The 20,265-nt window shown below is 40.7% G+C and overlaps 2 protein-coding genes across 4 annotated transcripts in view; both read left to right on the forward strand.

Moving 5' to 3' along the window:
- Positions 1-2,779, forward strand: part of LOC120724745 (melanocortin-2 receptor accessory protein 2A-like) — a 4,590-nt gene extending 1,811 nt beyond the window's left edge. Inside the window, exon 4 of the mRNA XM_040017120.1 lies at positions 1,625-2,779. Coding sequence (XP_039873054.1) covers positions 1,625-2,114 — 490 coding nt within the window. The 3' untranslated portion in view covers positions 2,115-2,779. The remainder of the gene's footprint in view (positions 1-1,624) is intronic.
- A 5,597-nt stretch (positions 2,780-8,376) lies between these two features.
- LOC120724743 overlaps positions 8,377-20,265 on the forward strand; it is a 28,467-nt gene continuing 16,578 nt past the window's right edge. The window contains exons 1-7 of one of the 3 annotated variants that reach the window (XM_040017117.1): positions 11,369-11,711; positions 11,874-11,945; positions 12,256-13,613; positions 14,124-17,499; positions 17,907-18,086; positions 19,136-19,174; positions 19,980-20,098. In XM_040017117.1, coding sequence (XP_039873051.1) covers positions 11,898-11,945; positions 12,256-13,613; positions 14,124-17,499; positions 17,907-18,086; positions 19,136-19,174; positions 19,980-20,098 — 5,120 coding nt within the window. In that variant the 5' untranslated portion in view covers positions 11,369-11,711; positions 11,874-11,897. Of the gene's footprint in view, positions 8,638-11,368; positions 11,712-11,873; positions 11,946-12,255; positions 13,614-14,123; positions 17,632-17,906; positions 18,087-19,135; positions 19,175-19,979; positions 20,099-20,265 lie in introns of those variants that run through there. The other 2 variants (XM_040017115.1, XM_040017116.1) reach the window with 2 other exon arrangements.

A 20,265-nucleotide genomic window follows, 5' to 3' on the forward strand; every position in this document is an offset into this window, starting at 1 on the left:
CTTTAGCATTTACTCCTTGTTTCCCAATGAAAGGGTGGCTTCTTGACAGCCACCCTTCCACAGAGATCATTTCAAATGAGGCTTCAATTAATAGTAAATGGATCAGGTTAGATGTATCACTCGGCCCCTGTCTCAGTTCTTTGCCAGATTTCTTTCCCATTTTTTAAGACTATGACCATCAGATAGTGTTCATCTGCTGTAAATTGTTTTTTAGGCTTCTTCTTTTGTCCTCCACTTGTCCAGTTTCTTCTCCATGTTTTAGGGTCACACTGCAAACCATGCCAAGACATGCCTAGTTTTCTGCTAACAGCTCATTTGGATTTACCTTATTGGTGAAAAATCCTTTATCTTTGGCATTTTTGAAAATGTAACTAAAGAAATGGGAACAAATGTTGTGTGTTTGTGACAGGCTGCTAATAACAATTTGCCTAAAGGTACAATTTAAAATAGATTCTTGGCTAAACTGTATGTCAACATAACACTGCCACATGTCTTGATTTAGGTCCTTCTAATGCTTCAATGAATCATAGGTCAGTTTTAAGTAGCTGAACAAAAAAACAGAAATCCTCAGGTACAAGGACTGTCCTGAAAATGACTGGAAAAACAGCTAATATCCAAAGAAATTAAAAAGTGCTCTTGAGCTATAGCACTCCAGGCTTTCTGAATCAAAGACCTTCAGAAAGCCCAGAGAGCTATAGTTCAAGAGCACTTTAGAAAAATTACAAGAAGGTCTGTCTCTTTCAAAGCAAAATATAAAGAAATGAGAGATGGCTGGGCATTTTGCACAGTACTGTATGTTGTAAGACATTGTAATATGATTATGTCATGTTGAATACATATATAGATGAGTGACAAATAAAAAAAGGCCAACATAAATTAACTTAAAGCGATTGGACACCATCAATTCATCGCTCATTGACAATGATTCCTCTAGTTTTGAGAATGCTGCTGCAGGGATGGCCCACAACGGATCATCCATCCGTGATGGTGGTGGAGTGTTTTGTTATACACTTTGGTCCAAAATCTCCAAAACGTGTTTAACTACTTTACAATGTGATGACTGGAAAAACCGTAGCATATTATTCACATCACTTTCATACTCATCCGTCACCTCTTGTGTCGTTTGGATGGGAACAGTTAGCCTTAAGAAAAATACAGAATGAATACAAACCATTATGTGAATAAGTCTAGGGTTCATGTTTTGCCTGTAATTTTTCAACTGCCTCTTTACTTATTTTATATTGTGCTTTTTACAAAAGATATTTGAACTGGCGCTGAGCTTCGTATTGTCAAAGGCACATTTTCCATTTCAAAATAATAACCAGAACTGGAAATTGGTGAGAAGTCACTTATATAATGTCAGACTGAATACAGCTCTGTGGTTAAACCAAGGCGGAGTAAGTAGTTACCCCTGCTCAACCCTGTTCCTTTTTCAGCTTGGGTGATTTTAAGAATCCATTTCCAGACACAGAAGCAAAAAAGCAAGGGAGAACAAAAAAATCCTTTATTTTTTCTATTGAACTAATGTTACATTCAGGACAAAAATGACAAAAAAAAGCACCTCATATTGTTAAAGCCTTCTCCTGCTGTAGTCTCACTCTCATCTTTCTTTGTTTCTTAACAGTAACCCAGACTCGGCTGAAAAGCGTCATCGACCGGGAAGCTGTCTGGTAGACATTGATGGTCACCAGGATGAAAACGACAAAGCTTTCTCACGTCCGTTGCTAGCAGGATCCCGTTCATATTTTAATTTCTACATCAATGAGGAAGACAAGGGTCACGGGAAGCAAAAAGTAGAAGAAAAGAGAGCTGGAAAGCACACCGGGGCCCGAGCCGAGCAGGGAACCTTCAACCGGAACAGAGGCGTCAGCTCCTCTGGGATGGACGAGATGGAAGAAGACATTGAGGAGGCTGGGGTCCACCAACAGCTTACTGGACTAATAGAACAGAGCAAGACAGACAGAGAGTGCACCTTTCTTTCTCACTTCAACATCCCTAACTTTGTCAACTTGGATCACAGTTCAACTCTTGGAGAGGATGATCTGCTATATGAGCCCTCAGTCATACTAGAGCGTCAGTCTAAATGTCACGATGCTCACTTTGACATCCACTAAGGCTCGTCCTGCAGATAAGCATGGTTATAGTGATACCGTAACACCATTTGCTTTTTCAGAAGGTCATTTATGAACTGACAATGAGAAATATACTCATCACTAAGCTTCTGTGTATGAAGTTTTGTTGTGTTTTTTTTACAGCCAACAACCAAGAGGGCACAAAACCTAGCTGACAGATCAATATTCAGTGCAACTCAAAGTTATAAGATGATAATTCTTCCTGAAGTTGAAATTGCCTCAGACGAGATACCTGTTATTTTGAGTATAGGCTCTGGAAATGGATGCAGCTGTGCTGTACCTGGATGAGATGACATTTTCACACAGGAACAGATAAAAATGGAAGAGTGCCAGGTTCACAAGGGAGATTTTTTTTTGTAGTTCTGTAGAATTCATCATGTTGTTATTGCTGTGTCGGTTTCCTTGTAGAATTTTGAACGCTGGGCATTATCTTTTAAAAACGAAATAAATGCCAGCTGGTCTACCAACAAATTTAAAAACTGTGAATTAATCAAGTTTTGTCCTAAGATTAAGTGTTTAGAAAAGGTGAAGTGTAATTGTGTGTAGCAAACGGTGTAATTAGTAGTACAAAATCAAATATATCAGAATAGGGACTCGCAGGAGAAAATACACAGCGCTTTTGTAGTCGGAAAATCTATTAAACTTACTGAAGGTGAATGTTAACTGTTCTAATAAAACGTAAATGTTTTTGAAATTAACTCGCGTTTGGAGTGGTGCAGTATTTTTCTGAATGTTGTGTTTGGACTGACTCTCGCCTTCATATCTTTCAGGGACTCAAATGTCTACGAGTACAAGAGATGTGACTGCTTTCACCTGCGGTGACAAAGCAAAAGAGGATTATGGCTCTGCGGTTCATCGCATTAACATTTACGTAACGAATACAGAGGATAACTACAGAGCAGTTGGCAGAAACCAGAATCGCCCTAAAAAGTAAAAGTTTGATCCGGATCACAGCTGTGAAAAGAAAATCTATACCATCATTATCCTTGTGTTTGGGGACATTTTAACAGAAGAGCTCATGCATAAAAGCCTAAATGCTGCACCCCTACTTGTCTTTATTCATGTAGAAATATCTCCCCCAGCTAAATCAAATTAAAATTGTTTTGAACAATATCAGGTGATAATTATGCAAAGGAACATTGCTAGTTATCATTATTACTTAACGGGGATTGCATGAGTTACATACATTTGTCTGATGGAAGGATGTGCTGGGAATGCTAGAGAGTTCATCAGCATTAATGCGACACTGACTTCACTGAAGCAGCCTCTTAGGTTTTGACAAACAGCCCATTAATTCTTACCAGTGAAAATTAATGTAAAAATAAAGACCTCTGACCTCGACTGACATTTCTCATACTTCTTAAAAGGCAGGCGGTCGAGACCAGGCTCACAAAATGTGGTTTGTTTGCCCGGAGCTTGTTGCAAGTAAGGCTTGTAACATTTATCCAATATTCTTTTTCTCTGGGCTAAAATCAGCAGAGGGAACACTATATTATTTATTTAATTTAAGTGCATTATCACTCTATTTCATAAGAAATCATTAATTATTTTTCCAAATAATAAAACATCAGGGTAGCTTTTATGGGCAATGAATAGTGTTAGTAAGTTAGAAACGTCACGTGGCTTCAAGCAAGCTTTGACAGATTTTTTTTCATATTCCTCTTTTTTTAAAATTACTAAGTGCAAAATATCATATGTACCAAAAATATTCCTGCATTTTTTCCCCTTTCATTGCACTGACAGCAGTGCATGCCAGGTTTGTTAAGCATTAAAATCAGTAAGCCAAAGTGCTGTTCAGTAGATATTAAGAACTCTTTTAGGAAGTTTGTAGCTCAATCAGGAGGCAGTAAACTCTGTAATTAGAAGCAGCTGAGGTCAGACAGTCAAGAACTGTGTAGGTAGAAAGCATGTTCATATTGGTTATGTAATGCAAACTTCAAACTAAGTTAACCTTAACAGGACCTTTTCCTTGCTTTTCCTTAATTTATTTCATCCCTATACAATGGTGGACATTCTTATCCAGCAGAGTTGCACGTATTCTCTGTGAACCAGAAGCTCAGGCTTCACACTGGTTTTGCAACACCCTTTTTTATTTCTAGTGGCTTTTCCTACTCATGGATCCTCATCACAGAAAGCAAATATCCCTGACACTGCGATCTCAGGCACACAGTTCCGTTGGAGTGCAGGGACAGCAAATCAGAAGAAACTTGGCTCCAAGGACGTGGGAACGAGGGGGTTAATATTTCAGAGAGTGAAGAATGAACTCAATATATGCTTTATAAAAACACTATATTATATTGTGAAAACATCTGTGGCACTTCAGAAATTATATATTCATTGTTTTCATCTCAGTAAACATTTTTGAATGGCAAGACTTCAAGCTTAAAATCACATAGATATCATTGCTGATACGAGAGAATGGCTTGGCAGTAACAGACAGAGCAGCAGTGAATCAGCGTGTTTTTTATCTTATAACTGAGGGGGTGTTCAGTCAGCTGAGCATCCACTAGGCACTCTCAAAGACAAGAAGGCCAGCAAACTATCTGCCAGCAAAATCAATCATATAGAAAAGCAGTATGTTCATTTTAATCTAACTAATTGCGTATGCATGTGAAACCCCTCTAGCTCGCAGTAATTTCATATGATCTGCTACAACCTAAATTATCAAACTTATGTGACTTCAGAATAATGTGTGCAGGATCCACAAGCCTCAGCAGTTAGCCTAGGGCGTGTGTGCAAACTGTATAGACTGTATATCTTTCCTGCAGTCTCTGGGGCTCACCCTGCATGGGTGCAGCTCGCATCAACAACCAGTGGATGGAGCAATGGAGTTACATCAAGTCTGAAATCTGTTATTTTTCCTAAGTACCCCCAAGGCGGTCTGTGTAGGCATGCTGGTTGAAAGTTGGCGGTTTGCAATGTCTGCCCAGCAATGAGTAGCAACGGAGGAATGGCAGGGAGGGACAGGCATGGCTGAAGAAAAGCAAACATTGCTGCGTTTTATTGACACAGAAATTTCTCTGGATTTGGTGGGTGTTGAAAAGAAGTGCCAGTCAAATGCTAATTATACATTTGCGTACGCAAAAACAAGACGTGCGACATATCTCGTGTTTCAATGAGCCAATGAGTAAGGGCAAAGTTATACAGTCTCTCTTTCACTCTCTGCAATGCAAGGAATGGTTGAGCAGCATTTAGAAAATTTTGGTTAAACCCCATAATTACTATTCCCAAGAAGACCCATCAGAATTAATCGTGTTTCTTTAGCCTACTGTGTGCTTTTAAATAAGCCTCTTATTGTTTGCCAAACATACATTAGAGTTGAGGTGTGTGTCATCTTGATCCCTGAAGTCACTATAAACAGTTATTCTACATTTAGAGGCCACAAAAAGAAACCAACAAATTGAGACATGAGACATGGGAATGAGTGTAAGAACTGAGTCTTCCATGGTTACATTGAATCTAATACTGTCTTTTTCCTAAACGAAGACTGTCAGCTTGGCTCCAGAAGCTTGACAATTCAAATTCTTTTCCAAAGGAAATGTGGGTGGATACAAAGAATGAGTAACTCTTTCTTTTCCCTCAACAAAGCAGCTTTATGCACGTGCCTGCAGTGGAGCTGCTCACTCCAACAAAAGGAGGCTGTTTGTAGCAAGCGGCTGCTAGGTAAACATGTCTGCAACTGTATGACACAAAGGGCAGGACTGAAACAATTCCTGGCGCACACTGTAAATCTGCTCATTGCTGTTCCTCTGTCTGAAAATGCATAGAATGTCTTGTTAGACCACATAACACTTCTAGCCAAATTGCCAAGTAAAACAGAATGTGTGACTCATCAGGAAAATTCAGTCATCCCACCAAGCATTTGTATTGTCACTTTATAACAAGCTCTTAAACTAATCCTCGCAATATGGGTCAATTAGAGGAGTCAGCACTACTAAAGAGACATTGAACGGTGGTTTTCTTTTTCTCTTTTTTATGTCATAGCTTCTAAAAGGTTTTCTATTTTTTCCATGTGTTATTTGTTTAATCAGCTCCAAACTGGAAAAACTGGACCTGCACTCCCTTTAGCGTGAATTTTGCTGAGTGGACTTTTTTTCATATTTTGATGCTGAATTGCATAGACAAATGTAGTTTAGTTACCCATCTTCATCCCAATCCTAATTTGATAAGAAGAGATCACTTGTAAGAATTTGAACACGATTTATTGAGACAGAGAAATTGATGTATTTGTTGATTAGACCCACCATGGCAGAAAGAAATCCCAGCAGTGATAGGAATTAGGATAGGACCCCCTGGAGTCTAGATACTGGTGTTGGTAAAGGTGAAGACTAAGGCTCGAGTGAAGGTCTGACTAAGGTGTCCGTGAGGTGGAGATGGGGAGGAGGTGGTTTGCACATATGAGAGAGAATGACAGATAGCACAGATTTAAACTACACAAAGTGGAGGATGATTGGCCCAAAGGAGGTGAGCAAGAAAATGATTGGATGAGAATAATAATGACAGTATTGAGATCGACAGGGTGGGAAAGCAGTAGTGATGTAGAGAACAGAAAGGCAGACTAGCACCCGGGAAAGCAGGCAGATGAGTGATTCCTCATTGAATTTATGCTTAAGCTTCATATAAAGTACAATTTATATTTAAAGATTCAAAGAGTATACACATATTTCAAATAATCTTAGAATTTTGCACAAATGATAATCAGAAAATACTGATTTAAACATTTTTTAGAACATATAGAATGTTAAAACTTATGCTAATGTTTAATTAGATACAAGTTCAAACTTGCAAAAACATTGGAACAGGGGCAGCAAATGACTGGAAAGGATCCATAATTTTAAAAACACACATACACACACAAACACACACACACACACAGAGAAACTGCAAATTTCTTCATCTACCGTAATTTCAAAATATTTAATAGGCCACAGAATTCCTGGGACTCTGCCAAAAACCTTATTTGGATGGTCATCTGCCAGTCCTCAAGCAGCACTCCCAGCACTGTTAATCACTGCATGGATTCAGGATCACTGCATTCAGAAATGTGACTTTAAACATTTAAAATGGAAAGAACAAAACAAACATAAACAAGATTCAGAAATGCTGCCACATTTATTGGTTCCATGCTTATTTGAGGGGGACTCAGGCAAAGTGGGAAACAGGTTTCTAGTCTAACAAATCAAAATTTTAAATTCTCTGTAGAACAGATGGATGTCTTCTAGGCTAAAAAGGAGAGAGACTATCCAGCTTGTTATCAGAGGAGTGAGTACAAAAAAACAGCATCTGTAGAGAGTACGGGGGTTCATTAGTACACTGCACACTGTTCACTGACTTGCACATCTGTGAAGGAGTAGCATAAAGCTGCCAGCCACACAGCATTTTCTCAGGGTAGGCCTTCATTATTTGTGCAAGGCAATGCCAAACCACATTCTGCATGTATTACAACATGCAGAATGTCGCTCCATAGTAAGAGGGTTCAGAGACTAAGGTGATGTGCCCAGACCTGCTACACATCGAGAGCTTTTTTGTATATTAACAAACTGGAATTTGCAAATTCCAAAACTGTTAAGCAGGTTTCAGCTAAGCATGTGAAAGACCACAGTTTGTCTCACTGCATTCTATTACATTTAAAGTTTCAACGTTTTATTCTTTCTTTTTTCTCTAGATATTGAATTATAATGCACTGGTAAATCATTTACATTGGGCAAGTTCCCCTATTTGTTTTGTTATTGGTAAAAGGAACAAGTAACAAGGTGAGGCTAGGTGTAAATTTTTTATAGGCTGTAGAATGAGGCAGGTTTCAGTTTCTGTGGCCCATGAATAAGTCATGGGAAACAGACAACCCAAGAGGAGGAATGCATTTGCATGTATTTATTAATGCCATGCATGCCTTTTGATGTGTTGTGTGTACACAGAGCTTGTTATGTGTAGATAAAAGGGTCCGGCATGCAAGGACTAGCACTGGTTTTAAAGCTAGGGTCTACAGTAACACAAAGGTTCTGCAAAAGAAAGGGAAAGAATAAGGTAGTGCAAACCACCTAGTGGATGTGAACATGCTGGTATTTCCTAAAGCAGATAAAACCCCACAGACTGGGTCTTTTAGGGGAGCCTATCTCACAGCATGCAGCCTAATACACAGCCGTTACACAACGCAGTGACATAGCTGTTGTGGCATGGTGCTCAAAGCCTCGGGGTGTTACCTAGCTGGGGCAGATTCCAGCTGCGTCCTTCCCCTTCTTACCATGGGAAAAAAATAACACTTCAAAAGTTGCAGCCTCAATTGCATCTGGCGTACTGCAAAAGTTAGCCTTGAAATTCTTTTCTGTTAAGCTTGCACTGAATATTTATTAGTTAGTCCGCTGCAGAGTGGCATGTCTGAGGAGGTTAGAGTTACCTGAGAGAAGCGGCACAGCACGCTGAAAGACTTCATTTATGAGGGCTATTCCAGGGGGCTACCTTTGACCGGTTTGTTCCCCATAGAGCCACGAGAAACACTGTAATCATGGTAAGATCTCGCTCTGTCTGTGGCGGCGTGCTTGTAAAGAAATTAAGTTGCGGTTTGTGGGCTTTTCAGTAGAGACGGTTTGAAAGTTTAAGTAACACTCTAAAGCCTCTAGGCCACATTTGCTTTAATCTTATGAACTGTAGTCCTGGTAGACTTCGTTATGGTAATTAAAAGTAGTGAAAACAACGTTTAAGGTGGTTTAATGATTGCGTGGTGACGGCTGATGCTTTACTTTTCGTGTTTGTCTGACCACCATTGTAAGGGGTATACCCGTTACGATAATACTATAGTAAAAACAAAATGGGACATTAAATGTGAACGCATAAATGAATCCCATGTGCAGTGTTTAAACCAGTGATTCGCGGCCAGTCCCCCCCTGCCTTCGGCAGGGTGGATTATGTATGAGCATGAGAAGTGGAGAAAATCGAGCTTTCTTTAAAATTCATCATGCTACAACGTGGCTTCTAGTTGCTCTGCTTTATTATTATTATTTTTTAAAAATCAAAACAATCCTGAGTTACCCAGACAGGAGTGGTTTAATGGTTAAGTTCCTCGACTGAGCAGCATGGAAAGAATGACTTGAACTTCTCGCCAAATAAAAGAAGAGAAATTAAAAAAAAAAAAAAAAAAAAAAAAAAAACCCAAAAAACGACTTTCAGCAGACTCTGAAACTCACATGAGCGGTGCGTCATTTCCGCTGAAAAACTTTGTTTGGGCATGGCCTCGTGCTGCATTCAGTTGTTAAGCAAAATGTCGGAATTTTGAAGTGCACACACATCAGCTAATTAATGATTACAGAACAGCTGTCACTTCCTCAAAAGAGAATCTAATTTCAGTCTGAAATGCTCATATCTGTCAAATATAACCTATTTGAAATATAACAGATCTAATTTTGGTGTAGGTGTAAGAGTTTGGAAAGGGAACACTCATCCAGATTATCAATTTACTGCTTTTGCTCTTTGAAATATGACATTTTAACCTCACTAAAATTTTGTAAAATTTGTAAAATCACAAAGCAATCTACACTCATTTATCAACAAGCCTCTCTTATATTACATAATGAGATTTTTTCTTTCTTGTGCATTGTCACCATTTAGGTATCCTATACATACTTGCTACTTAGTGCTTATATGTTATGGTGTTTTGTAATTTTATTTCAGTGTTCTTTATGTTGAGTTCTTTCAGTGGAAATAAGCTCATTCAGTGAATGAAATGAGTGCGTGTACTTATTTTTCATTCTCCTGCGGCAGTGCAGCAAACTTGTGGATGTACTGCATTATTTCTTTAGAAGAGAAACAAATAGCCCACAGTAATATGTATACTGAGACACTGATACACTGCATCAATAGATGAGACAATTGCTCTTTTTTTTCTTCTGCTTCTTTAGATCAGCACATGTTAAACAATGAGACACGTGGCTACTGCACTGTATATCCTATCCTATCCTGAACTTGGACAGCAAAGGAGTGCCTGAATAAACAAATGAGTGAATGGGGGTTTTTTTTATCAGCTGATGAGTTGTTACAGTGTAACAACTGTTCCTGAAAGTGCAAAAAGTCAAGAAGAAATTAGAAAAATATAAACTTATTACCATCACAGGACAAAAAAAGCATAAAAAAACAGAGAGTAGTCAACTAGGAAATGATTTTAAAAAAGTATTTTCAAAAAATCCAAGTATTATAAGTAATGTCATTTTATTCCTTTGCAACAATATACATAATGGAATTAAAAGCAACATTCATTGAATAACTACTTAAAATATTGCTTTTTAAGTTTTACCCTTAGAAATATTCAGCACATTTATGCCAGAAGTTCCAAAATTTGTTTTGCTTAACGTTTGGGTGAAAGTATGTCGAGTTCAAGGATGAGATAAGTCAAGTTAAGAGATGGCTCTGGGATAAAAACTGTTCACTATGCTGCGATTTTTTTCCTAAGCATTTACAGTGATATTACAAATATGTGAAATATGAGTCATGACATGGTCGATAACAGGCAAACAGTCAAACTTATGCGAAGGCCATCAACAGAAGACATGACTGCCTTGTATATACACTGGGGAAATCATGTAAATAATACATCATTTTTTGTTCCAGTGATCATTATGAAATAAAAAAGGAAGGCTAATTAAATCTGGCAGCACAGTGGCACAGTGGTTAGCACTATTACCTCACAGCAAGAAGGTCCTGAGTTCAATTTCGCCAGCAGGTCAGGGTCTTTCTGTGTGGAGTTTGCATTCCTCCCACAGTCCAAAGACATGCAGTAAGTGGGCATAGGTTAATTGGAAACTCTGTGAATGTGAGTGCGAATGGTTGTCTGTATCTATGTGTAAGCCCTGCGACAGACTGGCGACCTGTCCAGGGTGTACCCTGCCTCTCGCCCTAAGACAGCTTGGATAGGCTCCAGTCCCCCGCGACCCTGAAAAAGGATAAGGGGAAGTGAATGGATGGATGGCTAATTATATCTATCTTAAGCAAATCTTGCCCCCACAAACTACTTCTCTTAACTTAACAAGTTGAAAAAACAACACGTTTAATTTAAAACAAACAAACTGATTTTGTTTGACTTGGAGGGAGTTACTAAGCCTATTATAACTAAAGGTATTCCAGTAAGTGTTAGTTAAAGCTTTAAACTGCTAATAGCAGCCAGTCATATAGCCAATCATTTCAACGTATATCTGATGCTATAAGTTGGCCTTCAGCCAAACTAAATACCAGCAAAATGAAACTGTGGTTGAGCTGCTGACGTGGGAAAAAAAACACCTGTTGACAAACCGGCTTCATCGGGCCGCTCATGTTTGCATGTTGGGAGATGTGTACGAGCAGCACTTGAAAGCATCGCTTTTAGCGCTGGGCGGCGCGCGTTCTGATGGAGGGGCTGGAACTTCAAAATATCACGCACATCTCCAAAGCCACACTCTGCCGCGCTCTTATTACAGTTGTGGATGCTTTACTGCAAGCAACGGGGACTAAACGCAGCTTCTCCATCAGCTAGACAAACATCTTAGAGAAGATTTTTAAGCAGCGGTTTACATTTTGAAGTCGAGATCAAAGTTTTTCTTCCATGTGAAGTTCAGGGTAAGTCGATTTTGAAATGACGGCCAAGAGTGTCTGGTTCAAATTAGAGAGTTATGTATGGATCTGTCAAAGTGATTGATCCATGTGATGTTTTTTCTGCTCTTTCACACTGCTATTGTTTGTCCTGGTGGAATGATTTTGTTTGTGTTTTATGCTCTGTAGGAGTTTTTGTTCTAAACCAAAATCATGTTCACAGCCTACATAAAGGGTCTGAATGATATGGTATTTTCTACGGTAAGCTTACAGGTTATAAGCACCCTTGCATGTCTTTGCTATGCTGAGAGATGCATGGCTGTACTAAAAAATAAATAAATCTCAATGAACATAAGTGAGGGTTTCCTGCAGGGTTTCCTGCAGGAAACCCTCACTTATATTTTCTTCGGATCTCCAGCTTGCACTCCTTTGCTTTGTCCATTTAGACAGTTTGTATTACTGTCATGTTATCTAAATTCTGCGCATATTCACCGGAAATATGCATGTTTGCAAATTGCAGCTACGTTTTGAAGCTGACATTTATTTGAGTTATTTCTGTGCTTTGCTTTAGTCTGAGAGCCCCGAAGACCAGCCAAGTACTGGAGTCTTGGGTCGTATTGGCAGTTGGCTCTCTCCGTGGAGGGGAAAGGCTCCGAAGACTCCTACTGAAAATGCCCCCTCAACTGGCGATCACACTCTTAAGTCAGAGGGAGAAGTGGAAAGTGAGGAGACTGTGAGACCCTGGTCTGGAGAACAGCAGCAAGAGGAAGAGAATCCCCATCTTCAGGGTTTCTTCAGAGGCGTTTTCCCTTGTGACGAGGAGAACGCCACGCAGTCTGCCCACAGAGACGGCCCTGTTGTGTGCAGCACTGAGACGGGAGTAGGAGGTCCAAAAAAGGAGGAGCTTTGGGAGTGCAGTAGGCAGACAACAGGACAGGACAGGGAGGAGAGCAACAAACGTACTTCAGCAAGTGGGAATCCTGAAAGGAATGACAGCCATCTGACACATCTCTATTCATCTACTAAACAGGGAGTGGCATGGTACTCTGACCAGGCCCACACCCAGCCTCAGGCCCAGAGAAAAGCACAGGCCCAGACAGGCAAGAAGCTCCATGTGTACCTGGAGGAAACGAGTGTGATTCAGTGTGGCGAGAACAGTTGTGCTGGGAAGGAAGTTGTCCGCACCAAACTCACAAAAAGCCTTCAAGTCCTCCCTAAGGCAAAGTCATCACCAAGTTTTCATTTAGCAAATAGCTCAAGTGCAGAGAAGAAAGAAACACATGCGAGGCCTGCTCCTGGGGCACAGGATTATTACGGCGCACTAGTAGGAGTGCCACTAAAATCCCACAAAGACTCACAGTTAGAGCCTGAACCAGATCAAGAACAAATAGAAGAAGACATTATGGGGCGTAAAAACTCAGCCAGAAGAAGAAGGAAAAACTCTCAGGGCGATGGAGGGAAAGTTCCTGCGGAAACAATCCCTCCAACTGAACAACCTGCCTCAGAGGGATTCCCTAAGTCAGATAACTTAGTGAGTAGTCTAAAGAGCAAAAGCGAGGCACCTGAAGACTCCTCCTCCTCCGAGCAAAACCCCACCTCACAGGCCTCACCTGAAGGAGGGGAAAGAAAGGCTTCCTGCCCCGCCACAGTCAAGCAGTTGGACAACCTCCAAGACTTGAACTGTGTGGCGGATGAAGGTGCAGACATGGAGGGCGATGATGATTTTTATAGAGTAGAAAGGAAGACAGAGACACCAGAGTCCAAACGCAGGAGCATTAAGGTTTCTCAGAGTGAGGTGAAGCTTTTTACAAAACATGTTCGTCTGAATCCAAAGAAAAGTCCAGCTGAAGATAACAAGGATTGGAATGCAGCATTAAAGAATACCAAAGGTGACGAAAAGGATACACCCAAAACAGAGAATGATGGCAGGTAAGTTGAATTTAGGAGTGAAAGTGTTTGATTTACATAGATAGAACACTGGCTAATCACCACATGCATCTATCAGTCTTTCAGTAACGCCCACTAAAATAAGTAAAGTAAGTGTAACTAAATAAGTAAACCTCACTTAAAATGCTATCTTTTGTTTGTTTGTTTTTGAGGGTCAAGGCTGAATATTTAACTCATCGATATCCCCTTATTAGCAGATACTTATGCTAGCTCCAGCTTTGGTAAAAGAGCAGGCTACAGCTTTAGATGAAAAGCAGCATTGCTTCACTGTATCCACAGTGAAACAACGCCATGATTCATAATGCAAAGATCAGTGCTGTGCTCTAAGGACTGATTTCATAACATATAGAGGACGTGAAAAATGGATCAGGTTATTCTTATCTCTTAAGTGATTAACAAATAGAAATCTCTATGGCAGGTGTGGTGGGTCATAAATGGATTATGACTTTAAATTCAGAAGTTCTTTGATATATTTACCTCTTGTTTGCACAGAGTACACACCCCAAAGAAGGCTGATGAAGAGCGTAAGCCAACGACTGCCAGGATTGCGGATAAAATCAGCCTTTTTGAGAAGCAGCAGCAACAACCTACGGGTGGCCACAAGCAGCCCTTCAGAATCCCGAGGAGTGCTGATGTGTCTCCAAATAGACAACCCACTGAGCGGTTGAAAGTGGATTTTCTTGCGTCTGATCAGAGGTCAAGATCAGCTGAACGCTACAGCGCGGAACAGCCACCTGTCATGGAAAAGCTGATGACCATCAGGGAGCGAGTGCAGAAATTAACAGACGTGTCTGTGTCGGAGGATAAACCTGTGCAGCCTCAAACACCGGCCGTGAAAGGAATGTCTCACAAATCCACCTCGTCTGTGGCAGACGTTACGTCAAAGTCTCCAGAACTGGACAGTCAAGGTAAACTGGATACAAAAGAGCTGATACAGACAAAAGCAGTGTCAAAGATAGCACTAAAACCAGAAGGACGAGATACGACTCCTTTAGGGGAGCACACGTCCATTCCCACAGTACAACAAACAGACTGGAAAACAAAGGAAACGGTGGTCTCAGAAGCAATAGATCAAGGTACGAAACCCAACAGCGCTGAAACAGATCCTCCAGCTGAAGAACTAGGCGATTCCAAAGAAGTGACCAATAACATTAGCCCATCTCCCAAAGGCCCTAGCAGAACAGGCTCCCGCTCTAAAAGACGGAAAAATAGAGACCCAACCAGTCCCATCAGTCCAAGCATTCAAAACAAACCAGAGTGCTCTGCAAGTAAGTCAAAGGTCACCGCTACAAAGCCAGATAAGAGTGATGAAACAAATGAGACTGCCTCTTCTCCCAAAAAGCTTTCAGGAAAAGAGCCATCTCAAGTTCAAAGAAGAAAATCTGACGAACAGCCACTGAGCGATAGCCAGCAGAAGGAATTTAAAAAGGAAGTGGAGGTATCCGATAAACAGGAGAAACAGTTAGATGCTTCATTTAAAAAGGTGAATATTCACCAGTCAGTAAACACACCAGCAGGATTACCTCAACCATCTGTCAGCAAAGATGAACCTGATACTGCTGCTTGTAGCAGCACAACAAAGGTGCCCGCTAACAAGGACTCCATTGATTTACCCCAAAAAGAGGAAGAAGCAGAGAGACAAAGTCTGACATTTAAAATGGAAAGAAAAAAGGCTTCTGTGGAAGTCACAGAACCTTTAGTTTCCCCCCAATCACCTTTGGTTGAACCAACTATTGAGAAGCCTTTTGCAGTGGAGGAGGAGTCACCTGTTAAACTTCCCAAATTAGATAAAGAATTTTCAGTGCAACTTGAGTCAAAAGATAAAGAAAAAAGGAAGAAGCCTAGTAAAAAAGAACCTCAAAACAAGGACACAGAACTAATAACTCACGCTGAACCTGCAGATGTGGTGAGATTAGAGAAGGTGGTGAGTGAGAAAACAAATCAGACTGAGGAGAAAGTTAAAGAAAAACCACAGCAGCGCCTGCCTCTAGATGAAAGTGCCGCAAAGCCCAAGGTTTCACACAGTGTGCAGGCGATCACAGGGAAAGAGGAAAGTGTTGCAAGGGATGATGAAAGAAAAAATCCTGAAAAAAATGAGGAGACACAACTGGTTAAAGACATAATAAGACCAGAAACTAAAGAACCAGAACCAGCTTCTCAGTCAGAAAAGAGCAGCGGCTCATCAGATCTCCCTGCTCAAACACAACATCTCAGTCAGTCGGTGACTGCACCTTCAGAAAAAGCTGCTGTTTGTACCATCACCCAGGCTAATGAGGCTGTGAGTGGCGCCAAGAGTGATAAAGAGCTTGGGAAGGTAGAGACGCTTATAAATGGGCCTTCTGAGTTGCAGACTCATTCTGCAGAAAGCCCCAGAACAGAAGGAGAGCCAGTGGTGATTGCACAGCCTAATTCTGCATCTGTGGAAAAAGCAGAGAATTCACGGGATGACTCATGTACACATGGAGCTAATGATTCAGAGTTCTCCAGCACAAATCCTATTACCAAAGCAGCTACGGCCAGTGAGGAAGTGAAGGCAAAAGTCTCTAATGACACTCTATTTTCACTCACTGACATGACACATGGGCAAAACAAAGAATCATATGTGGAAGAGCCTTCTTCTACTTCTGTTTGCAAATCTGCAAACACAGAGAGAGGTGGGCAGGAAGATCAGGAAAAAAGCTCAACTGTCAAATCAGTGACCTCAGAAGTCAGTACCTCTGGAGATATGACAAAACCAGCCTCCAGCCACACACTGTCTGATGAATCAAAAAATATAGAGAATGGCAGCGATATTACACCACTCAGGGATGCTGAAAACATAACAAAGAGCTGCCCTGATAGCACTGCTGCAAGCCACGCAGTGAATGTGACTGAGAATTCAGCTGTGATGGGATTGCATTTGCCAGTGAATGAAGTTTCATCTCATATCAATCGTGACATTTCCACACATTTAGAAGTCAAGCCAGTTAAAAAGGAGCCTGTTGATAACAATCTGAGACGGTCTTCAAAAGCACCCACTTCCCCAGAGTCTAACAGGCTGATCCCAGGCTCAATACAGCATTCATCCATGAAGAAGTTCCAATTGCCACGGGGTCTAGGCAAAGATGACTCCTCGAAACAGCAAGATGCCCCCTCTAGCTGGCTGGATGTGGACTTCCCCAAATGGAAACATAAAGTCCAGGAGCAAAAGCTGACTTCTTCTGGAAGTGAGAGCAATCTTCTGGACACTCCTGGCGAGCTAGATGATCATGATTTTGTTGAGAAAATCAAGAAACTTTGTGCCCCATTTTCCCTCCCACCACGGAAGCACAACCACCTCCGACCACCTCAGCCCCCATTTGCAATGCCAGCCATTAAGGAGGACCGCTTTGAGAAGACTTTTGACCCAGAGGAGTTTACATTTGGCTTGAGAAAAAAGCCTGAGTTTTCCATAAACACATCACTGAGCCTTTTTTCCAAGAACTCAAACACAGATACAAAATCTGTCCTGAAGCCTGCCAGGGTTAGCTTTGCAGACAAGAGCATGCTCCTTAATAGCCTAGACACACACTCTCGCCTCAAGGACAAAACCCCTGTCAAGGAAGAGGAGGACGTGAAGGAACAGAAAGATGATCAAATCAAGGTGAAGTCTCGCTTGGCGGGGAGCTGCGTTCTGAGTAGTCTCACCTCCCTTTACAGAGGAAAGAGAAATGGAGTTCAAGCCGAGTCAGAGGGCACTGGCTCAGGAAACGTATCGCCTACTGCAGCCTCCGAGCTGAGCCCTCCACCTTCGTCCCAGCCACCCCCACCAAGCCCGTCAGCCACAGCTTCAATCAAAGACACTCTAGCCAAGCAGAGTGAAGAGGAAACCCGTGCTGCAGAGGCTGTGGTTAGTGACTCAGGTCCTCCACTTCCTTCTTTTAACGACATCAAACTGCCTGACTATTTAGAGAAGTACCTCCCAAGAGATCAAGTAAAGCCAGTACAGAGCATACAAGGACAGGATCAAGTCAAACCAGAGGTTAGTTTTTCTGCATGTAACTAAAAGTTGTGAGTGTCAGTGTAGTTGTCCTTTTAGCACAGAGACACAATGTAACTAGCAAGCTCAGCAGAGTTGAAGCATAGCAAAGCTATTTAGCTAAAGCACAGAACTCTGCTTTCCTGTCGACTGACAGGAGAGACATGGAAATGGCACTTTAGTAAATAAACCACAGTAGACGTTGCCACAGCATATTTCATAAGCAAACACGTTAAAAACATTTATCCTTACTCCATCGTTTTCTTTTTACACACCAGTTAATTAAGAAAATGGCCACTCCTGTTGCTGGAGATGAAGCAGACAGCGTTGCAAAGCCAGGTCCGGTGCTTCCTGACACTGCTGCTCCATGCTTTCCTGTTGTTCCTCCAACAAAACAACCAACCCTCCCCGAACGAAAGCAGCCTCCGGCTCAGCCGCAGGGAGTACTTAGAAGTAATGTAAGTGTTCTGCATTCATTACAAACATTTTATTGAAGGATGAATAAAAGGTTTATTGTCATAAATTAAAGTTGTGGATTGCTTTGAAGCACATAAGTATCAGCTCTTACTTTCTGACAAGCCAGATACAAGCCAGCTTGCTGTGCTGGTAAGAGAGTTGGATGCTATTTCTATTTTCGGAGCTACACCACATATGGTTTTCATGGAAAAAATTACATTTTCTTTTCTTTTTTTTTGGTCATCACAAGTAGGGAAGCTTTCTTATTCTCAGTAACACTGTGTCTGGAATTTGCTCCAGTGGAGTCCATGTAAAAGTTAATCTGCTCAGAAGTAACCTGCCACTTTATTAGGTACACATTGTTAGTACCTGGTTAGACACCATGTTTAAACACCATGTTTAACCAGGTTACATGGTGTATCTAACCACTTTGTTAGATACACCATGTAGGTGTATCTAACAAAGTGGCCAATGGCTGCATAAATAAAGCTGAATTGAGCTGAAGGGAATTTGTATGACGATTGCTGTTCTCTGTAAATGGTAAAAGCTTGTTTTTACAAAGCCCAAGCTGGTATATTACAGTATTTAAAGTGTTTATTAGATTCAATTGACAGTTCTCAATACTGAGTATATAAGAGAAGGCTCAGATATTTAATGATACATAGATATAACACGTTTCCGAGCATGAACCTCGAGAGGGAGTGCGACAAAACAGCGTGAAATATGTAAATTATAAATCAGTTATAATCAAAAGTCTGGACTTGATGTTTCTAGTTGCTGTTGATTTTTTGTTTTTTAGTTTAATTTTACTGCCGTTTTGTGCAATCAACATCACGAGCTTACGCTGATTGCACTCTGGTTTTGGCTGGTCTCTGGTTTTGGGTGCTTAGATATGAAATGAGAGGAATGTCTTCTCCACATGCCCACTATGTCCCTGGGAGTAAAACTGAAAGGTCATAGGCACAGCTTCTTCACAAACTAATTCATATCAACTTCTTTTGTATTGTCGAGATGTTTACTTTGATCTTAACTATGTGTTTCTGCATTCCAGATAAGAACTGTGAAGGGATTTCACAAACGCCCTGGAAAGGTACAGTAGGCACAACTTTACCATCATGAAATAGAAACAAGATGGGAGAGAGGAATCTGAACAGACAAGTCTCTGTTCTGTGAAAACATCTGCTTTTCATATGGTGTTCTCGTGGGTAAACAAAGTAAAAAAAAAAAGTCTTGTGCAATTGCTCGGCTGGGTGCAATCACAGAATTCAGTTCTGCCAACGTAGTGCAGATCCTGTGGTTTTTCATTACTGCAGAACTTCATTAGTAGTTGTTACAAGGAACGAGTAATTCCCGGGGCACTCAACATTTGTAGTTGCTTTCCTACATATTAGGTGTTCATTAATTCAGTTTACCTCCTGTGTTGCCTTTGGAGGGGCTTGAACTATGACGACTGGGATTAACCAAAACAAAGAAGAGAAGAGAATATATGTAAAGATTTAGAATTTTAAGCAGGCTTATTAACAAACAAAACATAACAAAGAGGTTTCTAGAGAAGCTGCTTTTTCCACAACTGTGGTTTACTCCTTCATTATTCATAACTATCAATCTTCTGTTTGGCTTTAAAAACAAAAACTTTCAAATTCATGCTTTTTATTAAAATTATGGTGTCCTGGTAGTTGAAGTAATTATATGCCTGTAAGTTTTTTTGCTTCTACTGTAGCATGAAAAGGAGAGAGTATGATGGGATGTCCTTGCACTCACTGAATCCTGCTTAATGTAATAGATTTAGCAAGTAATGCATTATAATATTAAGCCATTATTTCTCTTCATGGTTGATGTGTTGATGTTTTTTACTTTTTTATTTTTTTGACACTGTCCTTCTTTTCTCTATGCAGGTGGTGCTGTTTGAAAAACCTCAGTTCAGTGGCCAGGCATATGAGATTTACAGGGATATGCCAGATGCTACATCTCTGCAGCTCTCGCCTTTCATATCTGTGAAGGTTGTTAGAGGGTGGTAAGTAACAAATATTCAGCCAAAATGTCAGACGATGGAAAGAAAATGCCCGTATAGCTTTAATTGGTGTCATGTGGTTTTGAGATGCCAAAATCTCCTGTTGAGGCTCTACACCAAGCTAATTTAATGAAGCATGAGCACTGAGAGAGTCTTACTTGATAATCGAA

This window comes from Simochromis diagramma, unplaced genomic scaffold, assembly GCF_900408965.1.
Source record: "Simochromis diagramma unplaced genomic scaffold, fSimDia1.1 OVJJ01000802.1, whole genome shotgun sequence".
Classification (NCBI taxonomy): Eukaryota; Metazoa; Chordata; class Actinopteri; order Cichliformes; family Cichlidae; genus Simochromis; species Simochromis diagramma.